Source organism: Balaenoptera borealis, assembly GCF_965194805.1.
Source record: "Balaenoptera borealis genome assembly, chromosome: 20".
NCBI classification, from domain to species: Eukaryota; Metazoa; Chordata; class Mammalia; order Artiodactyla; family Balaenopteridae; genus Balaenoptera; species Balaenoptera borealis.
Genome location: NC_138879.1, coordinates 45,087,736 through 45,113,073, shown reverse-complemented (window position 1 = coordinate 45,113,073; position 25,338 = coordinate 45,087,736). Strand labels below are relative to the sequence as shown.

Here is a 25,338-nt window from a genome sequence, read left to right as displayed (position 1 = left end):
TGTGCCGGAAGGAGCGCGAAGCTCGCGGGGCGGGGCAGAGGGCCAAGGGGGCGGGGAAGCGGCGCGGGGCAGTGTGGGGCGGGGGTGGAACGCCGCCCGGCGGCGGGTCGGGCCCTGTGTCAGCAGCCCAGCGGGTACTCGGGCGGGACATGGCGGGTTGTGTGGCCCGGCGGGCCCTGACCGTGGGCAGTCGCTGGTGGTCCCGGTCGCTGACCGGGGCCCGGGGGCCGAGGCCGCTCTGTGCGGCGGGTGGAGCTGGGACCTTCCCACCAGTGGCGACCACGACGACGCGGAGGCACCTCTCGTCCCGGTGAGGGACGGAGCACGGGGGCCGAGCCCGGAGCCCAGGGAGCGTGTCCCGGGCCAGAGGGGAGGTCAGGGAACCCGGCCGGCTGGGGGTGATTGGAGTTCGACCCGGGAGAGGGTTCCGGCCGGGAGCCGACTGCGCTGCCCGCACCACGTGCCAGGAGCGGACAAGGGAGCGCGGCCCAGAGCCCTGGGTTGTGCAGGGCTGGCTCTGAGGGGGAACTACTGACCCTCCCGGAGCGAATCTTACTTCCCCGAATGCGGGAATCCGAGCGCCGCTGTTACTGGGCAGCCCTTGAATTAAGTCCTAGGGCTTTCCCCCAGCCCGTGACTGGGCCAAGGCGTCCCACAGAAAGATGTTAGAAGTGGGAAACAGGACCCGAATCTGCGCCCTGCGTGGGTCCCAGGTTTCAATGTGACCTTGGGGACACACTTTCTCTTTATGTGACTTGGGGAAGGGGGTTTGAGGCCATGGGGATGGTGTGAGCAGCGTCTCTAGGGATGGGCCAGGCAGATCAAATTGGGGCGGGTGAATCAAGTGGCAGGAAGCATAAAGTTCACACCTCCAAAACAGTAAGAAGACAGTGCTTTGAAGGACCCCTAGAAAGAGCAGCCCTGTCCGGAGAGACCACTGTAAGAGCTGACCTTTTAGTGGGTGAGATTAGACACGGACACTGGGGAGAGATGATAGCTATTTCCAATTTAAGGCTCCTGTGAAAACTGATTAAATCTGAACAAAAACTAGATTGAGAGAATAATACTAGGTGTAGTGCAAGGGTGAGGACTGCAGTTTAGAGGGGGAGATGGACATGGAATTATAACACAAAATAAGTACTTTTTGAGCACCGTTTATACACTAGGCTTTGAGGGGGAGCACAGGCTAATCAGACACAGGCATTGCTCCCAAAGAACTTGCAGTCTCTAATGGAGATAAGACAGGGACACAAATAACTGAAATGCAAGGTGGGAAGGGCAGTTAAAATGCTGTGGGAGTTCAGGAGGGTGGGTCAGGGAAGGAATGGAGGCAAGGCATACAATTAAGCAGGGTCTGAGGGCATGATATGAGGAATGCTGAGAGTCAAGAGAGAAGAAAGTGATCTGGGAGCAGTCAGATCTTATGGAGGCATCTGTGGCTGGACCTCAAAGGAGGAAAGGCAGAATCTCTGTGGAGTGGTGACTTGGCAGGACCCTTACCTGCTTCAGCTGGCCCCACTGCTGTGACCCTTCTCTGCTGTCATTGCCCTGGCCCCTCAGTATCCTAGTAGCTTTTACTGATGGATTAGTACCCTTCACTTCTTAGCTGTTCAGTTGCTTGTTCTTTTCCTTCCTAATCAGAAACCGACCAGAGGGCAAAGTTTTGGAGACAGTTGGTGTGTTTGAAGTGCCAAAACAGAACGGAAAATATGAGACTGGGCAGGTGAGTGCTGGGCTGCGTCATCTTTCATTTTCACTGTGTGCTCTGCTTCTGAAAGGGTCAGATTTGGTCACAGGAATGAAAGTTACGGTTTTCTGCCTTGGTGTTTGGTGCCAGACCAGAATCAAGTTTTTTTTTTTGTTTTTTTTTTTTAAGACGGGTTTTCTGTTTTCCTGGATTTGAATACATTTCATGTGTCATTGGGTTCTGTTTCCAAGTTAGTGTGGACAGAGATGGTTTGGACTGTATTGAGGAGAGAGTCCTGTTGCTGAAGAGTCATCTAACATAGTGGCTGGTGGGAAGCCAGTGGAGGGAGCTTTCAGAAAAGCAAACCTGCTTTCTGATGCTTTGTCATAGTTGAACTGATTGCAGTGAAGTAAGCTCTGGGTGTGAGTCTCTTTTTCTATGTCAGCTTTGTGCCAGATCCACTGAGATAGATTTAGGCCCCTTGTAGGTAAGGAGGACTTTTTGTTTATTCAACTTTTTTTTTTCCGTGTGCCTACAATGGACTGAGCTTTATGCATTGGTGTTAACTCAGAAAGCAATGCCTTCATGGAGTTGACAGTCTAGAAAGGAATTACAATATGCAAATGGTCAACGGCTGTACAGTGTGCTAACTGGAGGGGAGGTGAGCGAAGGCTTCCTAGAGGCCTCAGGTATGGCCTAAAGGATGAGTAGGGGCTTCCCTGGTGGCGCAGTGGTTAAGAATCTGCCTGCCAATGCAGGGGACACGGGTTCGAGCCCTGGCCTGGGAAGATTCCACATGCCGCAGAGCAACTAAGCCCGTGCGCCACAGCTACTGATCCTGCGCTCTAGAGCCCATGAGCCACAACTACTGAGCCTGCGCTGTAGAGCCCGTGCTCCACAACAAGAGAAGCCACCGCAATGAGAAGCCCATGCACCGCAACGAAGAGTAGCCCCCAAAGCCTGTGCACAGCAACAAAGACCCAATGCAGCCAAAAATAAATAAATTAAAAAAAAAAAAGGATGAGTAGAAGTCAGCCAGGTAAAGAGGCAGTAAACATGTTCCAGAGTTGGTCTGAGTGGATCACAGAGTTCAAGGGAAAGAGTAGCAAGACCTTGTGCTGGAGTTGCCACCACCTATGCCACTTAGTGGTCGGGGCCCCACCTGGATGGACCTGCTGGGCTGCAGACTGACTGAGGCCTCTCTTTTCTCCCAGCTTTTCCTTCACAGTGTTTTTGGCTACCGAGGTGTTGTCCTGTTTCCCTGGCAGGCCAGACTGTATGACCGGGATGTGGCTTCTGTAGCTCCAGAAAAGTAAGTTTCCCTATCGTGCCTCACAGTAGCCTCAGGAGGAGGCCTGACTCATGGCAGACATACATAATTGGGGTCCCAGCACTGAAGACAGCATTCTTCTGGGCCTTAGGAGCGGTCCCAGAACACTCCCTTGGCACTAATACCCATGGAGACAAAAGTGTTGAGTGCCAGGGACAGTCTTAAGCTAGGGGGTCCCTTTAGGTCTCCCCAGGATGCTCTCCCAAGGCATTCTCAATTTGCATTATAAGTACCCCAGAGGGCATCTGGGGGACCAGGCTTCTTGATTTCTTGATGTTCAGTTAGAATCTTTTCCTTAATCTCTTATCGTCACTAGAGTACATTAAAAAAGAAAAGGCCCAGCTCCATTAAATGATCACAGACAGCCCCTGGGATGTGAGAAGAGTGGGGTGCTCTGGGCTCCAGGGACTAAGGCAGCAGTTTGATATGCTCAGCGTGGCCCTTTTTTTCTAAGAGGCATCCAGAGAGTAAGACAAATGATGACTCCACCACACTCTGCTGCTTGCCCCTGACTGAGGAATGCTGGGCCAGGGTGTGCTGCACAGCTACCCAGCTGGTGCTAAGCTCCTTCAGCTCGGGCACCGGTCTGTTTAGGTGAGGGGGTGGTAGGGAGCTGGGGCAGGCACTGCTTCTGTTTTTCTGGGGTTGATCTTGGGCTTCTTCTCCTGCCCCATAGAGCAGAGAACCCTGCCGGCCATGGCTCGAAGGAGGTGAAAGGCAAAACTCACACTTACTATCAGGTGCTGATTGATGCCCGAGACTGTCCACATATAGTAAGTAAGCAAGATGGTTGCACCTGGGGTTCCTTTCCATGGGAAAGCCCCGAACCGTGATGGGGACTAAGAGAAGGAGAGGGGTCAAACAGGCCCAGATCAGCACTGGGCCCTAAGTCCTCAGGACTGGATAGTGACCGAGAAAATCTCTGACTCGCTTCTTGCCTTAGTCTCAGAGATCTCAGACAGAAGCTGTGACTTTCTTGGCTAACCATGATGACAGCCGGGCCCTCTATGCCATCCCAGGTGAGTAAGGAGCGTCTGGGTGGTGCCTGTCGATGAGGAGGGTCTGGTGTGTCTCAGGGAGAGGATTCTGAGGCCTTTCTGCTGTCCTTTAATCTGCCGGGAGGGAGTATAGATGCTGAGAGCAGGGGTGCCAGGGTCATCCCACCCTGCCATAAGGCCAGGAATTGTGTTTCTTTTCAGCCCCATTCCTCCCCCTTCCTGTGTGAGTTTCACTGTCTCTTTGTCTCTGTCTCTCTGCCAGGCCTGGATTATGTCAGCCATGAAGACATCCTCCCGTACACCTCCACTGATCAGGTTCCCATCCAGCATGAGCTCTTTGAAAGATTTCTTCTATATGACCAGACAAAAGGTAACCTCTATCATAGAGGGAAGGTGGAGTGGGAGGGCCCTTTCCTCAAAGAGAATATCCCAGAAGCAATTTCAAAGCTCTATTTCTACAATCTTATTTAATCTCCCATTAGACCTGTCAAGTAGATGGCTATTATCTCCTCCTCACAGATATGGAAACAGGCTCAGGGATGATGAGAAGGGACTCAAGGTTGCTAGGTGGTGGCAGAGTGAGGTCTGAAAACCAGGGCTCCTAACTCCCCGTCCATTTCTCTTCCTCTGACGTCACATACCTCCTCAGGGCTTATTCTTGGTAGGCAGTTCTGTGCTTTCTTCCAGCCTGTGCTTTTGCTCATGTTTGGGTGTCTTGTTTACCTGGGCCACCGCTGGGAAGGGTTCTCTAGGAGGAGCAGTTGGGCAGGGTGTAACGCCCCGGACGCTGGCCTGGACTAACCAGTCGATCTCTTGCCCCAGCACCCCCTTTTGTGGCTCGGGAGACGCTACGGGCCTGGCAAGAGAAGAATCACCCCTGGCTGGAGCTCTCCGATGTCCACCGGGAAACAACCGAGAACATCCGTGTCACCGTCATCCCCTTCTACATGGGCATGAGGGTATGTGCCCAGCCTGGGACCTCCCCTCAGGGCTAGGCCCCCAGGTTCTGTGTGGTGTCCCCAGTGACTGCTGGTGTGGGTTCCAAATTTAAACCACGTGCCTGTGGTTCTGCTTTCAAGTGCTGCGTGTATTGATTGGGATTGAGCAGCCTCTTGGCAACAGCTGACACCAAGACCTAGAGCGAGGAAACTCTCAGATCCCAGGAAGGGGGCCTCCTGGCTGACTCTTCCTTCTCTTCCGGCTCAAAGGGAGCCATGTCTATGAAGAATATACACATACTTGTTTAAATCAGTGTAGGCTCATCTTCCCACTTTTTATGCATTTATTGAGCTATTTTTTGCTTGGCCGTAAGCTAGGTCCTGGGGATACAAATATAAATGAAACCCTGTCCCCTGCCTTTCAGAAGCTCATGGTAGTGGCGGGAGGCCAACATACAGCATTCCAAGTATTGAAATAAGGTTGGGATATGGAAAGGCCGAGGAGGAGGACAGCAGCCTGGACCAGCAGTAATGTGGGGGAAGACAGGGAGGGTGGTGAGAAAGGGAAGAGCCCCAGGGCTGGTTTTTGTTGGCATCCAGCTCTGTTCGTGATCTTGATAGGATGAAGAGGAAGGGCGCCAGGGATGGACCCAAGGGAGGCTGCCTCCCTCTGGGCTTGTTGGCCATAGTTGAGACATCATCAACCCACAGATACCTGTGGCTTTGTTGTCTTTGCAACGTTCCTGGAATACATCCACTCCCTTGGAGAGCTGTTGATTGGAATAGACTTGTTCCTGCCCTCTGGGCCTGAAATTCTTTGTGTTTTTTCCCCCAGGAAGCCCAGAATTCCCACGTCTACTGGGTGAGTGTCTCCCTCGGGAGGAGGGGAGCTCAGGAGGTGTACCTGTGGGCGCAGGTTGGGAGGTGGGCAGGTTTACCTCTGGGGGCGGGAGGTGAGACGGTGCAGTGCTGGTGTCGGTCTTTGTTGCCCTTTGCTCTCCTAGAATTCCAAGGGGGCTGGCCCAGGGTCTGTTCCTTCTCAGATGTGAACTCTCTCCCCTACCCCCGCAGTGGCGTTACTGCATCCGCTTGGAGAACCTCGACAGTGACGTAGTACAGCTCCGGGAGCGACACTGGAGGATATTCAGTCTATCCGGCACCTTGGAGACAGTGCGGGGCCGAGGGGTGGTGGGCAGGGTGAGCATCTTTGGGCCAATAATGCTCAGTTTCTAGTCTTGCCCAGCAGGCCTAGGAGCTTAGTGCATGGTTTCCTCCTCCTCTGTGGTTAGGGACAGAGGCTCAGTGTGTGAAAGCTTAGGGCTGTTTGGGGTGAGAAATCTCACCCGTGAGATCGGTTTTCTTATAACGCATTTCACAGATGAAGAGACTGAGACTGAGACTGTTGTTTAACTAGCCCATGGTCCTATAGCTAGTAGTCGCAGGGCCTGGGTTTGAATCCAAGTGAGTCTGCCATCAAAGCTTGTGGTTGCCAGCCTTTTTAAAAATCTATTGGAATGCCCTTGGGTGGGGCATGGACCCGCCACCACTCCTGGTCATCCTTCCTCTGCCTCTTTACACGTGTACATCCTCTGCTGGTCCTTGAAGAGATCTGATTTTGCAATTCCTGTGTTACCCTACCCAATCTCCTGAGAAATAAAGTCATGAGAGAGGACCACATTCAACAGGCATTTATCCATGTTAGCAGGGAGTTGGGGAAGCAGCGTGGGAAAGAAAGAACAGGGCTTTGGAGTTAGTCTGTTTTCAAATGCCCACTGTGTTGTTTATTTACTGCATAACTTTGGGCGAGTTAACCAAAATCTCTGTTTCTTAGGATCACACCTATTACTTTATGATTACCAGCAGACTTAAGTTAGCAGAAGTTTGCTGAGCAGAGTGTGGCTCCTGGCACTTAGGTACTTAGTGAATGGATGCTGGACAGGGTATTTACAGAGTAGATCCTGGGCTTAGCATCTCTGCCTGTAACCTCAGCCATTCAGTCTGAGATTGTCTTTCCCAGGGTCAGAATAAAAGGCCCAGGTCAATGGCTGTGCTGTGGAAGGTGCTAGTCGGCTGTTATGGTGGGAGGCATGAGGGGGCATCCAGCCCAGACTGGCAGTCAGCATGTGGCCCCGGGGTACAGGGAGGTTGTCTGGCCTGACCTATTTTGCCTGAACCCTCACAGGAACCAGTGTTATCCAAGGAGCAGCCCGCATTCCAGTACAGCAGCCACGTCTCCCTGCAAGCTTCCAGTGGGCACATGTGGTGAGTAAGCACATGCTGGGGCAGGGGCAGCTCAAGTCCACGGACACTGCAGGTCAGAAAAGTGAGAGCTTATAGCTTGCAGTTAACTCTGGACCAAGTGAAGTCCTGAGGTGGAGCCTTATCTGCTGTTCATTGCTGTGTGGGTCTTGTCTGATTTATGACTGTTTTCCAGTTCCCTGTGATTTTGTAGAATGAGGACTTAGGTCAGAGAGGTCTGGTGACTTTGATGCTGCACTGAGTTGCCCATGTAGTCGGGTTTTTTCCCTGGAGTTTCACTCCTTAACCTGAAAGTATAGTTGGGTAGCTTATGCAGGGTGCATCTAAGGGCCAGATTCAGGAGAGCTTCATTTCTTCTTCTCACGTAGGGCCAGGATAGGCTTTTGGGTCTCTGATCAGTGTTGTCCTGGCATGAGCCAGGCAGAAGAGAGCCCACGCCTGTCTTATCCTGCCTCAGTTCTGGTGCTGAGGACATTGGGCTCTCCAGTCTTCAACCCTCACTCTCTCTAAACCAGTTTCTCTCACAGGGGCACATTCCGCTTCGAGAGGCCTGATGGTTCCCACTTTGATGTCCGGATCCCTCCCTTCTCCCTTGAAAGCAATAAAGATGAGAAGACACCACCTTCGGGCCTTCACTGGTAGGCCAGCTGAGGCCCTGAGCACCCAGGCTCGGACCCCAGAGAACAGCTCACATCCCACAATTGCTGCAGAACTCTGTCATGGGCCACAGTGGGTCTCTTAATTGTTTGCACCTTTTGATTGTGGGGTTCTTATTTTGGCGGGTGGAGTATAACTGTTTTCTCCAGAAGACCCACGTAGGACTCCTCCAAGGGTGGCCTTCCCCGTAAGCCCTGCCTACGCTGTGTTCCAGTAAACCTTCCCATCAGGAACTCTCTGTGTTCAGACGCCATACAGGCTAGGAAACTGGAGGAGTTTCCTAGCCTGTCACACAAGTTGTTTAGAATGTGAGGTTTGGTCAATAAACCAGTGCACGCTTGGCCCCCCTTGCCATTTCTGTCCCCAGGGTCTCAGGCTCCCTTTTTGAGCTGGCAGGGGCCCTTCGTTGCTGTCCTTACTGCCCTTCCAGGAAGCTGCCCCTTCAACTAGAGTATCTGTCTCCTTCCTGAGGCTGGGGGTTGGCCGATGTCTCCCAGGTCACTCAGCCAGTGAGGCGGGGGCTGGACTGGACTCTTGTTCTCTTTACCCTCTGCCAAGTGCAGAGCGGGAGGCCAGCGTCAGGATCAAAGAAGTGGCTCAGCTCTTCGTGCTGGCCAACTATTGGCGTTTCTGGCCTCCGTGGGCCTGGGGGAGGAGTGAGGCAAGCCTGTCAGGTTTTCCGGAGCAATGGGCTTGCCAGCACAGGTCTGTCAAGCCTCCAGATCACAATTGCAGAAACTCAGCCAAGGAGTGTTAGGTATGGACAGTGACGAAGCCAGTCTACTTTCTGAGCTTCTCACAGATCTCCAAGAGCCAGAGATAAAATGTGCTGCATTTTTGCCCTGATTCTTAGGATTCCTGCTCCCCCACTACTATAGTGATTGTTACAGAGGTCGTTTTCTTGAATTAATATTAAATTTCAGTTCCAACCCTTATTAGTGTTGTCCTTAATCCTCCACCAGGGGGAGCCTGGGTTGCAGGGCAACTGAGTGCAATGGGGCATAGGACCCAGTGAGAACATAAGGTCAGGTGGTGAACAGAAATACAATTATGATGTCCACAGCAGCGAGCTGACCAAGCTATACTCACTGTAAGCACAGCTCTGTACCACTGCAGTGTAACACAGTTTTATTAGAGATTAGTGTTTTTTTTCCATCACCGACGCTGAGCAACAAAGAATTGTAGTTACATGATAAAGAAGTTCTCTCATGTCAGGACCTGTGCCATCCTTTAAGCAGAACTTGCTCAGGTAACAGATTGATTAGCACCTAATCCTGGTCCGTGTAGTTAACAGCAGGCTTCCAGTTGTCTCAGAAACTGACAAGAAGCTTTGACCTTCATCCACACTTTTTGTTTACATTCCCCTGGGCTGCTTAGAGTTGAAAAATTCACACAGCCAAGAGCTGCTTTCTAAGTGGGGCTGGAAAACTCAAAGAAAATACCCCAAACCCTTACACCACAGTCTGATTTTAAAAGCTAAGATTACTTCGGTGAGTTCAATGTTAGTATTCAATATTTAAAGACCAAAGAGATACTTTCAGTTGGACGACATAAGTGCCCAGAGTCCCAGGAAGACTGCTCACCACTGAGACAGCTGAGGATCTGAATGTCAAAGCAGTAGAGAGAGGCTACAGGGGCTGGGGAGGTCAAAGGACAAGCATTAAAATGCCTCAGTGGGGAGCTGGGACTTTGAGTATTAAAGGGCTTCAGGAAGGCAGCTGAGGAAGCAGACCAGGGGCCTCAAGCAGAAGCATTCCAGTCACTGTGGGAAAGCCACAAAGCCAAAGCCGGAATCCGGTCAAAGAAATGGATTTGTCTTCATCTTGTTACTCCAGTGAAGGCTGGAAGAACCGTTTGTAGCTGATCACCAAGGTGCCTCACCTGGAAGTCTTTATACGTTCAAGACTGTGACAAGTGAAAAACGCTTGATTAAAGTCACCTTTCCCCTGCCCCACCATGTCATTTCAGGTCCTTGTGAGTGTCTGCTAACCCTGGCCTGGCATTTGCCCATAGGCTCATGGGGTCAGCCGTGAGCAGCCATCTAGCTATAGTAAGAGTAGTCAAGAGACATGAACTTGATAAGCTATGTCCCTTCCTGACTGAGTGGGTACTGCTAAGTGCTATGCTGCTTTGTTAGGCTGGCTGAACAGCTCCCTCCCTGGCGGCATTCTTTTGGAAAAGAATTCGGATAAGCAGCCTCCTAAGGGCCAAGCCAAACAGAAGGGAATGAATACCAAAGCCCTGAAGAGGAACTTGCACCCTTGCCCAAGAGCCAGTGCTTGTATCTCCACAGCCAAGTACCCAACAAGAAAAATGAAGAAACCTTTCAAGGCTCTTAGGCTACTCACGTTACCCTGTGTTCAGGGACTCACCACTGGGCAGAACCACCATTCCCCAGCCAGGACACAAAACCAACAGCATGGATGCAGGGCAGGGAGACGTGTGGCCAAGCAGAGCCGCCTCTGCGCCGGGCCTCCAGGAACGTGGCGCTCTGCGTTTGCTGTCCTCAGCTGATGGGCCGGTGTGGTGCCCACGGGCTCCACAGCCTTCCTGCTGCAGCTCATGCTCCTGGCTGCAAGCAGCTCCGGGCCCCCGTGATGGCTCTTTGGGTTTAGAGTAAGTGAGGACAGCATGCCTTGGAGCCGAGGGCAAGAGAATCAAAGACAGCAATCATGTAAGACTGTGGAAGACAGTATGTGACCCTAAGATATAGGGGTAAAGTATCCTTTCTTACAGGGGTGTTATTAGGACCATAGGTCCTAACTCACACATCCTTCCCCCCCTCAGCGCTCTCTGGGCCAGCTGCTTGGCCAGTTTGGCAGAGCCAAAGCTGGTCAGTTTTTTTTTTTTATTGCTTCTTTCCCCTCCCTCAGATTGATTCTACAGGGAGAAGGGGGTTAGGATCAGAGAAAGATGACTTGGGTCAGGGCAGAATACAAATCTGAATAAAAGTACAAAGTGCTTTACAGAAACAGATCCCAAAGGCATCAAAAGGGCCAAGGGTTCTGTTTTACCCAGGGTCTTGGAACCCTGGAGCAGAAATACCCAGTCTCCTCATTATTAGACTTAAAACTAGTCATTTCCTAGATTATTTTTTAAAAACCAAACTCATTAAGCCTGTGCTTAAACACCTTAGGAAAAAAGAAGCCCCACCTTCTGTGAGAAATCGGGCCTCCACAGCACCAGAAGCCACCTTCCCCACAGAGTGAACCCATTTCCCATGGGCCTCCCCTGAGGTCTAAAGCAGCCCTTCAGCAGAGCAAAAGGGTGCTCAACGAAGGGCCAAGGGGAATGCTCTTGGCAGGGGGGTGGGCAGGTCAGTCCGTTCAGCCCAGGGGCAGCAGCGGCTCCCTGTGGCAGACAGGGAGATGCTGAGCAAAGGGGCTGGGGCTCAGTCATCCTGAAGTGCTCCGGGAGCTGGGAAAAGAAATACAGTCCCTCCCCTGCTCAGGCCCTCTGACCTCCCCGGCAGGGCCTGTCATGCCTCTGGGTGCTGGAGCAGAGACCCAAGCCAGCAGCAGTGTGGGGTGGCCAGTGGGGCGGGGTTCCACAAGAGAGGAGACAGGGTATCTCGTGCCCTGACTCCGGGAGGGTCTTGTCAGTCGCGATGGGCAGACTGGTGGCCGAGCTGCCGGTCATCATAAGTGCTATAGCGCTTGACGTGGATGCGGCGGACACGGTCCCGCAGTTCAAAGGTTTCCTCGTCTTCACTGGGGGACGCCTGGCTGCGGTTCCGGCTTGTGGCCTCCAATAGGGAGTTGTCAGGGACTCGGGGGGTCTCGTAGAGTAGAACGTTGAGTGTCTCCTCATAGATTCGGGCCTCTGGGAATTCCACCTGGGGCAAGGGGGACGAGAGGACCGAATGAGGTTTTACCCCAAAGAGGGAGCAGCATGTCAGGGCCCTTGGCCCTGTGCTGACTCCATAAGGCCTCCAGAACTCTCTCAAGAGACATGACTTTCTATCTCAAGAGGGAGGGCGGGGGTCTTCTTCTGAAGGAGGCGTGAGGAGACGGACTCCACGGACACAGAGATGCGGAACGCTAGCACCCTCCCCCTGCCTCACCCAATCCCAGACCAGTGCACTAGTGTGTGTAGAGGCTATGGCCTTGGCTCCATGGTCAGGCCTAGGTACAAATACAGCTCCCCCACTTATTAGCTGTGGGGCCTTGGACTTAACCTTGCTGTGCTTCAGTTTCCACATGTTAACATCTACCTAAGAGAGTTGTTGTGAACATTACATGAAAGATGCAAAATGCTTAGCAGAGAGCCTGACGCACAGTAAACGAAAAATAAAAGCTCGGCTGCTTTGAGGCCTTCACGTGCACACAGCTCTCCCCCAGATGAGCTGCCCTTCCACCCCAGCAATGCTCTGCCGTCTCCAAAACACGCTGGTGGAGGGGGGCGGGTGCACAGCTCTTCTCCAGGGAGGCACCATCAGCTTGCAGCCGGGGGAGAGAGAGTGAGCTACCTCCTATCAAATCCCTTACATGTGCCTGGCGTTGCGTTGTCACTGCAGAAGCTAAGCTGACTGACCAGAAACACCCAACCAGCGGGGGCCAGAGGAGATCTGAACAGCTATTTCTACTGCCCTGCACTGCTTCTCCTAAGAACTGTCTCATTTTCATAACAGCTCTGTTAAATTCACACTATCATTCTCAGGTTTTCAAATGAGGAAACTGAGGCCCAGATGGTTTACAGGGCTTATCCAAAGTCAGAAAACTGATAAATGGTGGGACCAGAATTCAGATCTGAATTGGGCCAACTCCAAAGACCCAGTCCTTCCCATGGCACCAGGCTGTTCCCTGCTGGTCAACAGCCCTGCCTCTCAGTGGACCAAAGCAGAGTTCTATACCATTCCCTAAACCCCATGCATCGGCTTTTGTCCTTGAGCAGCACCATCACGGCAAGTTTGGGAAAGACAGCAAAATGTATGCCCGGTGGCGAAAGGTTCAGCCCCACTCACGCAGGCAGAAGCCCCATACCTTGGTCTGCTTCTTCTCGGTGGCGTACACGATGGAGGTGCAGCACACCTCCGCCAGCTTCCGACCCTGCCCGTAGAAGGACCAGCAGCAGATCTCGTCGCCGATGACATCCTTGATGAAGAGCACACGGCCGTTGAAGCGCAGGGAGAGCTTGTCGAACAGCTCGATGTTTTTCAGCAGGTGGTCATCGGAGTTGCTGAAAAACCAGTGAGGGCCCGGGGGCCTGGGAGTGAGGGGGGTCCCAGCACAGGGGCAGGTGCTGGCCGGGATCTCTCCTCCCCTCCGCTGTTGTGCTCATGAAACGAGGAAGCGTCAAGATGCCAGAGGGACAGCGAGAGAAAGGGTCATGGGGCCCCCTTCGGGTTTGGGGGCCTGTGAGGAAAAGGAGGTGAGTTGGTTTTAAGTTAAAGCAGAGAGGACTGAGGGAGGGAGGTCTCCTCTTACCAGGCTGGAAGGAAGGAGGCTCGCTGCCACCTCAGCAGGAGGACCCCCCTTCCCTGGCTGTGGGGGGTGACGCTGGCAATACGTCTGCCCACGGGGAGTCCCTGAGAGGGTTTGGGTCTCCGAGCCTGCAGCCTCCTGTATATACTTAACTATGGCCTGTTGAGAGGCCACTGGGGGACAAGGGGGACACTGGCCCAGCTATGAAGAGCGAGGGCTGCCTGAGGAGGAGTCCCAGCCTTCCTCCAGCCCATAGAGAATGCAGGGAAAACACCTGGCCCGCTGCCTGACATGACACACGTTAAGAGGCTGTTTCATGTTCAGTCCCGTCTACATCCCAGCCAGGGCCCCGCATCGAGTTCCAAACGCCTCAGCTCTGATTTCCCTCCTACTCTGTTCTCTTCCCGAGACCCAGACTCACGCCAACTGTGCCAGGCGTGCAGGTGGCCTCCCTTGGGTCTGCTGCCTGATTTCTGTCTGCTCAGCCCTCTCTGCTGCTTCTGTGGCCCTTCCCTGGGCAGCGCACCCCACCCCTCGGCAGGTGCCCCCCCTACCTGGTGTAGGAGTACTTGTTGTTGCTTCTGTTGTATAGCAGCTTCACCACGGGCTGTGAGGGAAGAGAGCGTGAGGGCCAGGGGCCCGACACCCCCCAGCCCGCGGCCCTCGGCCATCCCTCGGAGGTCCCAGTACCTTGGTGGAGGATTCGATGAGCCTCTCCTCTTCCTTCAGGGATGTGATGACGGGGACGTTGCACACAGGCTGGTAGGAGTCCTTCTTGTCCTGGGTGACACACAGCCAAGAATCTTTTTTTGAGATCTTCTGTTTGCCAGGCTTAGCCAGGCTTTCCCCAGGAGCCGTCAGAGCCCCTCTGCCACGGCCACCCCCTACTTGTTGAGGAGGCATCAGATAGAGACAGGAGGCCCCTGGCAATAGAACTGCCAGCTGGCAAGCAGACCCCCAGTCCCAGAAACCTAAAATCCAGATATCTAGGCAGATAAACTAGAAGCACGGTCTACTCACACTGCCTGAGTCCATCACCTTATAAACCGACCGGCTGCCAGCTTGCTTGGCCTCGGCAACAGCTGGTGTGTCTAACTAGGTTTGGACTCATCAATCATACCTGCCACCTAGCCTTCCAGGAGCTGGACCCTACCTCCCTGAAGGAGGGGGCCCATCCCGACCTCATCAACCTGCCCGACTCTGCCTCCGTACCTGCAGGGCAGTCTGGCACATGTTCACCAGCCCCTGAATGAGGTAATATTTTGCTTCAGCCATCAGTTCCTTGATTTCTTGCCGGTTTTGAGGGAGGATGATGGTATCATCTCGGAGGTAATTCAAAATGGTGCCAAAGTGCTTTCCACATCGGTCTATGAGGATCCAGCCTAGGGATTCAGACAGGCCCCAGAGGGTTACTGTTTGCCTCCAGGTACCTCAGAGCAGGTAGCAGGCAAAGGCCACCTGACGAGCCTGGTGGTAGGTGATAAGGAGCACAGAGCCCACAGCATTGCGTGACGGGAGCGGGAACAGAACCTCCAGCTGTTAAGTCCATGGCTGCTTTTCACCCCTCCTCCCTGAAGCCAAGAACTGGCACATACCGTGGGAGACACAGGTCCTCCAGGCTCTGCAGAGGCCCACAGAATTTGTCTAAGCTCAAGAGTGCTCAGGCCCACCTCCCGGCAACACAGAAACACCCGGCCCTGCTTGCCTTTGGCCTGCTGCCCAGGCACTATGGCAATGGCTCTTTTGAGAATCTAGTCCTATGTGAATATTTTTAAAGTATGGATCTTCTCCCTGGAAAATATGTAAATACACAACATTCTATGTATAATTTCAAAGAATTCTGAAGCTCTACCAAGAACTCCAGGTGAAGGAGTCCTGCACTAGGTGAACAGGGAAAATGAATCTAGATTCCAGATCTGCCAGGCTTGAGCCATGCCCTGAAATCACTTCCTCAGGAACTTCTCCTTCCTTCCCCACCCCACCCAACAAGCCCCAGCACCTCACCTTCTTTGTCGGTCAGCACCTCCATGCGCCCACTGAACATGGCCTTGAGCATGGTGTCATGCCGGGTTAGCGCCCGCACGGTGGTGTAGTACAGGGAACCACCCACATTGAGCTGGACGTATTTGTTGCCCAAGCCTCCTCCCTTGAAGCCGCTTAGCTTGGGCTTGGCCCCTGACGCTGGGCACAGACAGGTATCGCCCGACATCTCCCGTTGCAGGTAGATCACCACACGGCAGGAGGTTGGCTTGGAAGGCCCCGCCGTGGTGGAAGGGTCACGAGTGAGTGGCCAGTGGAGGCCAGAGCCTCATACTCTCAGCGCTGTGAGCAGGAGATGGGAGAGAAGACAGGAGTCAGCAGAGGAGAGCCCTCAGCCAGGAGGGAACAGGAAGACAAACATTGACCATCCAGTCATTCTCTCCTTATGAGCCCAAGACTCCCTGGCGAGGCTAAAGCCCTAGGCAATGGCAAAAAAGACATTCCTGCTGTTCTTCATGGTACCAGGAACCAGGTCTGGGAGCACAGCCTCCCAGAACCCGATGCTGGTCACCTCATCAGTCTCCCTGAGACTTGGTCCAGCTCTGGGCGGCAAGGAGGCCAAGTAAACTCTTGGAGCTAATCAAAGACAGCTCCAGGAACAGACTGGGCAGAGCAGAAGTCCTCACCCTGGGGATCCACCAGTCAGATTCCAGTTGTTTTCTTCTCAGTGTTCCCAGGATCCAAGATTTCCAGCCAAACCTACTGGGAATCCAGCCAGCCTAGGAGTTTCCCAGGAGTCTGAGGGACAGGATGCACTTCCTTTCTAACGATTCCAGGCTCAGGAGCAGCCTGCACCAGCGCTTCCTTTGAGCACCACCCAGAAACTGGCTTCAGGAAGGCAAGTAACAGCAGCTTCAGGAGAACATGGATTGAGCCAGGCTGGAGGAAGCCGGCCAGTATTCCTGGCAGAGGTTACCCTAGCTCCAGCCAAGGTTTCCTGACCTTCCCCTTTTTTGGCATCAGCCCTGTCCCAAGTTCCTGAAATTGTCACCATTTTTCAGGATAGAACAACTACAGGATGGCTATTTTTGCTCCTTTTTCCTGAGAACAGGTCCAGCCTTATCTCCTTCTCTCTTCCTGCCCAACAAGAATGGGGAGAAAGGGCCAAAAAAGACCAGATGATAAATTTGAAAACAATTAGGTGATTTGGAAACTGAAACACTGACGGGAGTTTACAGGAGGGAGAAGCAAGCAAAGCAGAGGAGGGCAAAGCCAGATCACCCCTTATGATCTAGATTCTATACATGTTTTGGCTTTCTAAAGAAACACTAAAATTCATTCACTGAACGAAAACAAAAAGCAAACATTCTTTGCATGTTTATTATGTTCCAGGTACTATTCTAGACATTTAATATATATCAACTCATTTAATTCATTTGGCAATAAAACAATATTGAGTACCTACCCAGTTAAGCAGGAGGGATAAAGAGATGAAAAGATATTGTCCTTGACTTCAAGGAGGTCAAAGAAGCATGATAATGTCAGTTAACAAGAAAAAAAATAATAAGCGTTAGCATTTATCGTGCTCCTGCTTTGTGCCAGGTGCTGGGGATACAGAAGAGAACAAACAAGTCAGCCTCATAGAGCTTACATTCTAGTGGGAAGACAACAAACAAGAAAATGAATAAATAAGCAGGCAATTCCAGAAGGTGAGAAACGTAATAATAAAGATAATAAAACAGAGAGAGTGTCTAGGAAGAGGTACTAATTTAGATGGGGAGCCAGGGAAAGCCTCTTTGGGAAGGTGACTTCCCAGCTGAGCTCTAAGAGCATTCCAGACAGATGGAAGAGTAGGTGCAAAGTTCCTCAGTCAGACACAAATTTTAGGAACAGAAACAAGGCCAAGATGGCTGGTGCATAGAAAGAAGGGGGAAGTTGGCTGGATGTAAGCTCAGGGAAGGCAGGGGCTGGATCATATTGAAGAGTTTGGATTTTATACTAATTGCAATGGGAATCGATTGTAGGGTTTAGAGCAGGGGAGTGATATGATCTGAGATCACTCTGGCTACTGTGTAGAGAAAGGACCACAAGGGTGCAAGAGACCAGATGGGAAGACCGGAGGAAGCAGTAGTCTAGGCAAGAGATAATGAAGGCTTGGACTGCAGTGCTGGTAATGAAATCAGAAAAAAAGCGAAATGACCTAATTTCATCATCACAACTTGCAGAAATTTACCTCGTTATCTCTTTTAAGTGTAACCCAGAAGGGCACTGGTTTTCCCACGTTTACTGCTCCACTCTCTAAACAGTGCTTAGCACAATGCTATGCACATTTAAAAGTATTTGTCAGTTTGTTAGACTGAAATTGTCCCCGAAAAGATTTCGGTAGGTCCCTGGGAGGAATGTCCTAGGAAGGCCCAGGGCAGGTGCTGTGTGAAATATTGAATTCCTTTGGTGGCTTGTCATGTACGGATGAGCCCCCACCAGCATATTGCCCAATCAGTAAGTAAACTTGAATAGTATGAGGTCACCTTACCTTCCTCTGCCCACCCCAAAGGAATAAATCCACCCCTTAACAGGTTTTAACAAGTTCCCTATGTATTTTGTGTCTAGCCCAATTTCCCCAGGATCAGAGAAAAGGAGCTCACTAAAGGCTAGGCGGCTGCCAAGAGGAAGACAAATCCAAGCTAATCTATTCTTTTCCAACAAAGCAATTGCTTTGAGCCCCTGGATGACGTCAGCTCAGATTCCACCCGCTCAGATTCCGCCCAGGCCAATGGGTTCCAGGAATCCTGTGGCAGGTGACGCCCCAGAAAGTAACTCCGGTGAGAATGAAGTTTCCACTGAGAGCCTCAATGCTCTTCCTTCCGGACTTTGTGTGTGGATATTTGGGGATGTTAGGGGCGTATCCATGACACACTCGGCGAAGCGAATGGCAACCCAAGACGAATAAAGGACAAACAACCACGGCGGTGTTACAAGGTGGGGTCCTAAGGAAAGAAGGTCCCAGAAATTCGTCATACTGGGGATGGCGAGGGGAGGAGCCGATCTTGGCTAGAAAGGGCGGATCTAGCAGAAACCCGAGGTGCAAATCTCATGCTTTATCCAAAGGGTCTGGGGAAATTCATCGAGACCCAACCTCTCCGTGGCCAGTGTAGAGTCTTCCCCAGCCCGTACCCCTCCCTACTATCGAGAAACCAAGACCGGTTCTGACACCCACCCCCAGGGGAGGATTTCAGCTCTCCATCTCCCTTCGCCGTCCCACGCCTTTTCCCCAAGACCAGGAGGGACTTTCTTTGCTCAGCCCTGGACCCGTCCATCCCTTCCCCTAGGGCATGGGCCGGCTCGGCTCTCACCCTCCCAGGTGGCGCCTCTCCTCTCAGCTGGGTTGCAAGTCGACACCGTGCCGCCCCTAGACTGTGGCCGCCTGCCCTCCAGCAATCCCGGGCCTTAAACTCCCATCCTCTACCCGCTGACTCCGCCCCAAGCCAGCGGGAGCCTGAGACTATAAGACGGGGCAGGCCCAGCACCCAATCAGGGCGGAGGGAGGAGCCCCTGAGAGAATCCCGCGGTGAACGCACAGCTACTTCCGGCAGCCTTTCCGGCGCAAAGGCCTCTGGGTCTTGTAGGCAGCCGTCTCTCCTCTCAGGCCTCTGTTTCCCAGCAGGCTCTGCGGGTGTACGGGCTTACGAGGTCGGGAAGTGACGTTAGGCGTAAACAGGTTCTGCCGTAGCCGCTGCTGAGGCTGGCGGGCAGGACGCCGGCTGCCACTGACCGGAGAGAAGCTGCCTGCCGACGTCAGCCTGGGTCGCAGCCGCCGCCGCCGCTGTGGGGCAGACAGGTAAGCCATGAACTCCGGGTCGGGGGACGTGGGCGGGCCCGGGCCGAGATGAGCCTGACAGGCGCGCGGCCCGAGGAAAAGCTTTCCCAGGGTGAAAGAAACGTGGGAATTCCGCTCGGCTCTGGGAGCGGTTTTACCCCCGGCTAGGGCCTGGAGCTTTACGCGCTGATGCTCGCAACCACCTTAGGAGGAAACAGAGGCTCAGATAAGTTCAAGGAGTTTACGTAGTGAAGACAGCCAGCTCCATCACCCAGGTCTTCCTAATTTTCCCCACACCCCACGGATGGAGCCTGCTCGTAGCGCCCAGCGTGGGTCCGGAAGAGCCCGGGGGGCCGGGGGGCGGAGAGCGCGTCACCACCCTGATCTGCAGGGAGCTCAGTCCGGCTCTTGTGCCCGGTGCTCCTCAGGTGCGCGTGTGGTGGTAGTTGGGAGAGAATGCGGTAGTCGGCTGTGAACCCTCTGCCTACACTTCCTCTTCGGTCTGACCCATCTCATTCAACTATGTGCTTTCCAGCCGTGCAGCTGGCTCCGGCCGGATACACGGGAATCTTGCCTGACTCTCCTTCACTCCTCCCCAAACCCCTGCATTCAATCATCCTTTACTAAGTCCTATCAACTCGACTTACAAAACATCTCAAATCGGAACACTTTTCTTCAGCTCCAAGCCTTGGTTACTGAAATAGCTTGCTCTGTTCGTTGTCACAGTCATTCATGCCACAGACATTTGCTGAGTGCCAGTTCTGTGCAGGCACCATGCCAAATGCTCGGGTAACAGTGATGAACAAGATAGTTGTAGCTCCATCCTCTTATTCCCTCCAACCCATTCTCCATCCTGGGTTAGAGTGATCTCTCTAAAAGGCATATCTGACTATGCCACTCTGCTGGCTGCCCATTAATTACCCTTATGAGAAAATCCAGGCTCATTGCTGCAGCTTTCAGAGCCCTCCGCCGTCCAGCCCTAGCCTCCCCACCTCGCCTCATCCCGTTCCTCTCTTCCCCTTGCTCAGTGTTTCTACCACGCTAGCCTTTTGGCTCTTGGAACACATCAGATTTCTCACAGCCTCAGCATCTTCACACATGCTTTTCCTTCTGCCTGGAATACCTCCTCCCCCCTTTAACTTGAAAAACTTCTGGACACCCTTTAGGTCTCAGCGTGTCACTTTTTCAGAAGACTTTTGTTTACAAATTTTTTTTGTAATTTTGTTTACATATGAATTATGTCCTCCTCCTACGGCTTCACGTAGCACCATGTGCTTTTCTTCATACTGTTATCACAATTCATGATTATCTGTTTACTGTCTGTCCAGAGGTCAGAAGCTAAAGCATTAAAGCATTTTCTTCACTTCTCTATCCCCAGAGCAGGAACTCAGTAGATGTTTGTGAATAAATGCAAGCTCCCAGGGAAGAGAGTGGAAGTTGAAGCAGATCTTTGTGCCCTCAGGTTCCTTGAAACAGTTGTTCTAATTAATCAGCTGGTAGGTGTTAAATGCTTAGACTATATGTGTACATAGAACACATAGGAAGACAGGTCTTTTTTAAAAGCCCAGTTATAAGGGAGCTCTGGATGATTAAAATGTTTCAGAATAAAGATGCTAGCCAACTTACTTGAATGGGCTCCAGTGAGGCCAAAGGCCAGTGAGGCCAAAGGCTCACGGTCATACACAGCCAAACATACATTAGTTGGCCCACAGTGTTGGAAGTGGTTTTTTTTTTTTTCCTTGCTTAAAATTTTTGAATTAGATACTCTCCTTTAAAAATCAGATTTCATATATTAATCTGGATTTCTGGTCCTCTTGAAAATCAGTTCTTGCAAGAATGGAGCTTAATTCTTTTTAACCATTGCTCTTCCTATGGCACACCTACCCCGGGAAGTCACTCGCAGAATCACCCCATTCAGAACAGAACTTCTCTAAGGAAGCTGGAAGGGAATCAGGTGAGGCTGGGGGAGGTGGGAGGGAAGGGCTGGCGCAGGGCCAGTTTGTGGTAGCCTTCGGAACACCTGGGGTGTGGGAATTGGTATAGCAGCCAATGGCTAGACCTAAGTAGCATTGCCTCCCTTTTTAGACAGGGTATGTGCTCTCTTATTTTTATTTTATTTTATTTTGTGTGTGTATTTAAGCCAGAACGGGGGTGAGTTTTCAGTGTTTCCTTCCCAGAGTTGAGGCATCCTTTGGACCAGGAATGCAAGGTGGCCTGGGAAGGGAGACGTTATCTTTGCTGGTTCTCTTGTCTACAGAGAAAAAAAAAAACCAAACTCCTTAGCTTAGCACACGGGGTGTTTCTGATCTGGCTCCATCCGACCTTTCCAACTCCATCCTCTGTCTTTTCATCTTCTAGGCAGGATAGGCCCTTCCAGTGGCTTCATGCTCTTGTCCAGGCTGTTTTCTCTGCTTGGAATGCCTTTCCCTGGCCTCCTTATTGGTATGTTCTTGATGATATATCACTCCTTTTTGTGTTTTCTGCTAGAAAGAGACTGACTCCTTTGGGTCCCAGTTCAGGCAGCTGTGCCTGTGGCATACATTTTGGGTAATATTCTTACACCTGGCTTCTTATTTTTTTAACCTTAATTTTTAATTCGCTCAGATTTACTTGTCTTTTATGTTGTTCCTGTACTATATTTGAAAAGCTCTTTTATGTCCCTTTGGGTACATAGCTGTGGTTAAATAAATATGCTTATGGCTCACAACTTAGTTCACATGTCACTTCCTCACCCCAAGTTAACTGTTCTATTCTCCTCCACGCTTTAGTGATATTTCTGTAAAAGCACTTAACACAGTATAATTTTTCAGTGTACATGTCTGTCTTCCTCCAGCTAAACTCTGTGCTCCTCCAGGGCGGGCACCATGTTGTACTCATCTTTACCCCCAGAATCTAGCAGTGTTGGCATGTAGTAGGCCCTCAAGAAATGTGTGTTGAATGAACGATGCCTGTGACAAGCAACTGGACTTTATTCTTTCCTGACCCTTGCTCCTATGACACACCTCTTCCTGGCTGACACTGTCACCCCTTCAGAGCAGGACTGCTCTTCTCTAGGGAAGCTGGAAAGGAAACAGGTGAGGCTCAGAGAGGCAGAGGCAGAGGGAAGGGGGAGCCTTTGGAACATCTGGGTTTCTGGCATTGGTGTCGGGGGCCAGGAGTGGGGCTGGGCTGGATGCAGGCATTTCCTTGAGTGGCTGGGAAGTGATCGGGGATTGGGGCTGGTTTCTTTACAGCCATGGCCAAGGACATCCTGGGTGAAGCAGGGCTGCACTTTGATGAGCTGAACAAGCTGCGGGTGTTGGACCCAGAGGTTACCCAGCAGACCATAGAGCTGAAGGAAGAGTGCAAGGACTTTGTGGACAGTGAGTGCCATTTGGGGAGACATGGTGCCCCTCAGCTTTGTGCCCCGCCCCCACCCCGACTGCAGCTTTTGGCCCTGCCACAGTGGAGCTGCTGGCTCCCAGAAGGTTGAGCCTGGCCTTCATGAATTCCCATGTGCCACCCACCTTGTCTACCTGCCTTCTTGCGTAGTCCCAGAGCACCAATCAAAACAACACTGCAATGGAGAGAGGAGGGTATTTGTTTAGATATGCCATCTCAGGAACCTTAAACTTCAGAACTATGGCTTGGGGGTGGGAAGTGGAGTTATGATTTGATTTCTTGGGAGAAATAGTGTTCTCAGTGCCCGACTTGCCTTTATTGATTGATTGATTGATTGCCATGCCTCAGGGCATGGCCGTAAGTAAATAAATACTTCCCTGACCAGGGATCAAACCCGAGCCCCCTGCAGTGGAAGTGCAGAGTTCTAACCACTGGACCGCCAGGGAAGTCCCTGACTTGCCAGTATTTGGAGTGAAAATTTCTAGAGGCAGTTCAAAAGACTCATTTTTTTTTAGCTAGAGATACCCAGGATGCCTCCTGTCCCAGCAGCCAAGCAAACCCAGTAGCAGTGAATACAGAGCAGATCTAGCTAGAGCAGGGATTTCTGAGCTCTTGGACGTCTGTAGGCTGTGGAGAGAGCTTGACTGGTGAAAGGTAGCGTGGGTTCTCTCACCAGTCTTCTGATTGCTGTGTGCATCTCGTCCTACCCTCTGGGCCTTAGTTTACTCCTCAGTAACATGGGGTTCCACTACACCCAAGGACATTGAAAAAAGCAAATGCGAGATTAAGTCCTTAAATGCTTTGAGCTTTTTATTAGCTCAGGTCATAGGTGGAAAGCCCCTACCCCACCATTAACTGAAATCTAGTGTCTTATCTGAGGCTTGTCTAGAGGCAGTGTTCACGTCCTGGGGCGGTTCTTTCATGAACACAGCCCTTTGTGCCTCAAGATCCAAATATGCCCCAGTCCAGCGCTGGGCACCTGGCCACCCTTCTCTAGGTTCAGACCAAGGGTGTCAGACACCAAACGTTTTCTGACACAAATTAGAAGGGGCAGTTAGCCCTGCCCTCTTGCTCACGGGAATGCTGAGGGAGAGTGGTGATGCTGAGAAAATAAAACATTTTGTTTTGTTCTTTCCCCAAAAGAAATCGGCCAGTTTCAGAAAATAGTTGGTGGTTTAATTGAGCTTGTCGACCAACTTGCAAAAGAAGCAGAAAATGAGAAGATGAAGGTAAGATCAGCATGTGTTTTGTCTAAATCTTGGCCTGGTTCACTAGCCTCTCATCCTTCTGCCCTCTTGACTTATTTGGGGGTCAGGGGGTAGGGGAAGGGGGGCGGGGATTCTTTAATTAGAACAAGATTTTTAAATAAGAATACCTATGCAAATATTGAATGATTATGTTGTACACCTGAAATAATTCCTGGTCCAGTTAACCTACTATTGAACTCTTATATGCCAGTGTACTTTCCGTCATCGTTTCCTTTAATCTTCACATCATCACTGAGATAGGTGGTTTACCCTCATTTTATAAATGAAAAAATGAAGGCGTGCAGAGTGTAGATGACTTGGCAAAGGACACAAATGGCGCACCAAATGGGCCACTGTGTGCCAGGCTCTGGGGACACTCCTAGGTCTGCCTCAGAGCTGCAGTTCCGTTCTCACCAGGCACTTTGGGATCGTGAGGTTAAGCCTCTTTCTGACTTACTCCGAAAGCTCTGAGGCTCAACTTTCCCCACGCTGCGCCCCACCCTCCACCGGCCCCAGGCAGCGTCCCTTCCCCACTTGAGGACTTTAATGAAGCCATGGCCTTCTTTGGCAGTATCGTGTTTTTCTAGGCCATTGGTGCTCGGAACTTGCTCAAATCTATAGCAAAACAGAGAGAAGCCCAACAGCAGCAACTCCAGGCACTAATAGCTGAAAAGAAAATGCAGCTTGAAAGGTAAGAAGTTTTGACATAAAGCAAGTTCTTTACTGAATTGCAATTCTATTTTTCCTTTTCGAATGGTCACCTCTTGTCCTTATTCTTCATCGTTGTTCTCCCGGGAAGTGTCTTAACTTGTCATCCTGATTAAAATAAAAATAAAATTACATTTCATGGGAAAAAAATTTGTTACTATCAGACAACCTCTAGTAGTTTGAGAGCACGGACACTCAGGTAGCGAGTGTCCAGAGTTGGCTGGCTCTCTGAAAGGAAGACTCTCAGGGCTGGAGACTTCTCATGGGTGGCCCTAGGTAGGGCTTTGCCTCTTATTTTTTCTCTCTTTCTTGCCCTCACTAACTTCATTTTGAACTCACACCGTTTCTTGGAATCATCTAAATCACTTACATTCTTCTCTAGAAGAATTAAGTCCGTGGTTTATTTCATCCATTTTGAGGGCTTCTAACAATTTTGTTTTTCAGGTATCGGGTTGAATATGAAGCTCTGTGTAAAGTAGAAGCAGAACAAAATGAATTTATTGACCAATTTATTTTTCAGAAATGAACTGAAAATTTCATTTTCTAGCAGGAGGGCAAAAAAAAGAAAAAAAACCCACAACCCCCAAACCAAAAAAACCTCTGTACCAATCCAGTGACTTGACTAATGACTCAAGTGTGTTGTGTGAGATGGTGTGTGAGGAATGCAGCATCTCTGAAGGCAATAAAACAAATCTGGGGGAGCTTGTTTCAGACGTCAGTGCCTATCTGCAGGCGAACACCCAGTGGCCATTGTGGTCCAGGTTCTCACCTCTTGCATTCTCAGTCTGAACTGAGCAGCCTATAAACTTTTTTTGTAAATTCACAAAGCTTTGGAAGGAAAAGCAATAAATTATTATTTTCAAATGGCTTGATCTACCTCTTTTCCTGGTGCCCTTGAAATGTACATTTAACC

General features: G+C 51.3%; 3 protein-coding genes and 1 long non-coding RNA gene across 5 annotated transcripts; 2 read left to right on the top strand and 2 right to left on the bottom strand.

Moving 5' to 3' along the window:
* The first annotated feature begins 63 nt into the window (after positions 1-63).
* On the top strand, positions 64-8,804 carry POLDIP2 (DNA polymerase delta interacting protein 2). Of its 2 annotated transcripts, XM_082371317.1 has the most exons (11): positions 65-310; positions 1,642-1,723; positions 2,902-2,999; positions 3,694-3,790; positions 3,961-4,036; positions 4,278-4,385; positions 4,838-4,974; positions 5,789-5,815; positions 6,025-6,150; positions 7,136-7,215; positions 7,740-8,804. In XM_082371317.1, exons 1-11 carry the CDS (start codon positions 150-152, stop codon positions 7,852-7,854), a joined length of 1,107 nt encoding a protein of 368 aa, XP_082227443.1. In that variant the 5' UTR covers positions 65-149; the 3' UTR covers positions 7,855-8,804. The 2 variants fall into 2 exon arrangements, with proteins under 2 accessions (XP_082227444.1, XP_082227443.1); XM_082371318.1 differs by lacking the exon at positions 6,025-6,150 and having other exon boundaries at positions 64-310.
* A 176-nt stretch (positions 8,805-8,980) lies between these two features.
* On the bottom strand, positions 8,981-18,780 carry TNFAIP1 (TNF alpha induced protein 1). The gene is made up of 7 exons (XM_082371327.1): positions 18,626-18,780; positions 15,297-15,614; positions 14,505-14,674; positions 13,983-14,072; positions 13,847-13,899; positions 12,852-13,047; positions 8,981-11,704 (listed from the first exon to the last, which is right to left on the bottom strand). Exons 2-7 carry the CDS (start codon positions 15,499-15,501, stop codon positions 11,468-11,470), a joined length of 951 nt encoding a protein of 316 aa, XP_082227453.1. The 5' UTR covers positions 15,502-15,614; positions 18,626-18,780; the 3' UTR covers positions 8,981-11,467.
* IFT20 (intraflagellar transport 20) lies at positions 17,716-25,292 on the top strand. The gene is given in 8 exon segments (XM_082371332.1): positions 17,716-18,251; positions 18,937-19,110; positions 21,923-22,130; positions 22,133-22,163; positions 22,323-22,451; positions 23,614-23,699; positions 24,305-24,408; positions 24,870-25,292. Coding segments are annotated over 6 exon segments (480 nt in total). The 5' UTR covers positions 17,716-18,251; positions 18,937-19,110; positions 21,923-22,082; the 3' UTR covers positions 24,952-25,292.
* LOC309618095 lies at positions 24,413-24,918 on the bottom strand. The gene is made up of 2 exons (XR_014238314.1): positions 24,796-24,918; positions 24,413-24,533 (listed from the first exon to the last, which is right to left on the bottom strand). It is a non-coding gene; the product is annotated as an uncharacterized lncRNA (long non-coding RNA).
* Positions 25,293-25,338: the final 46 nt, after the last annotated feature.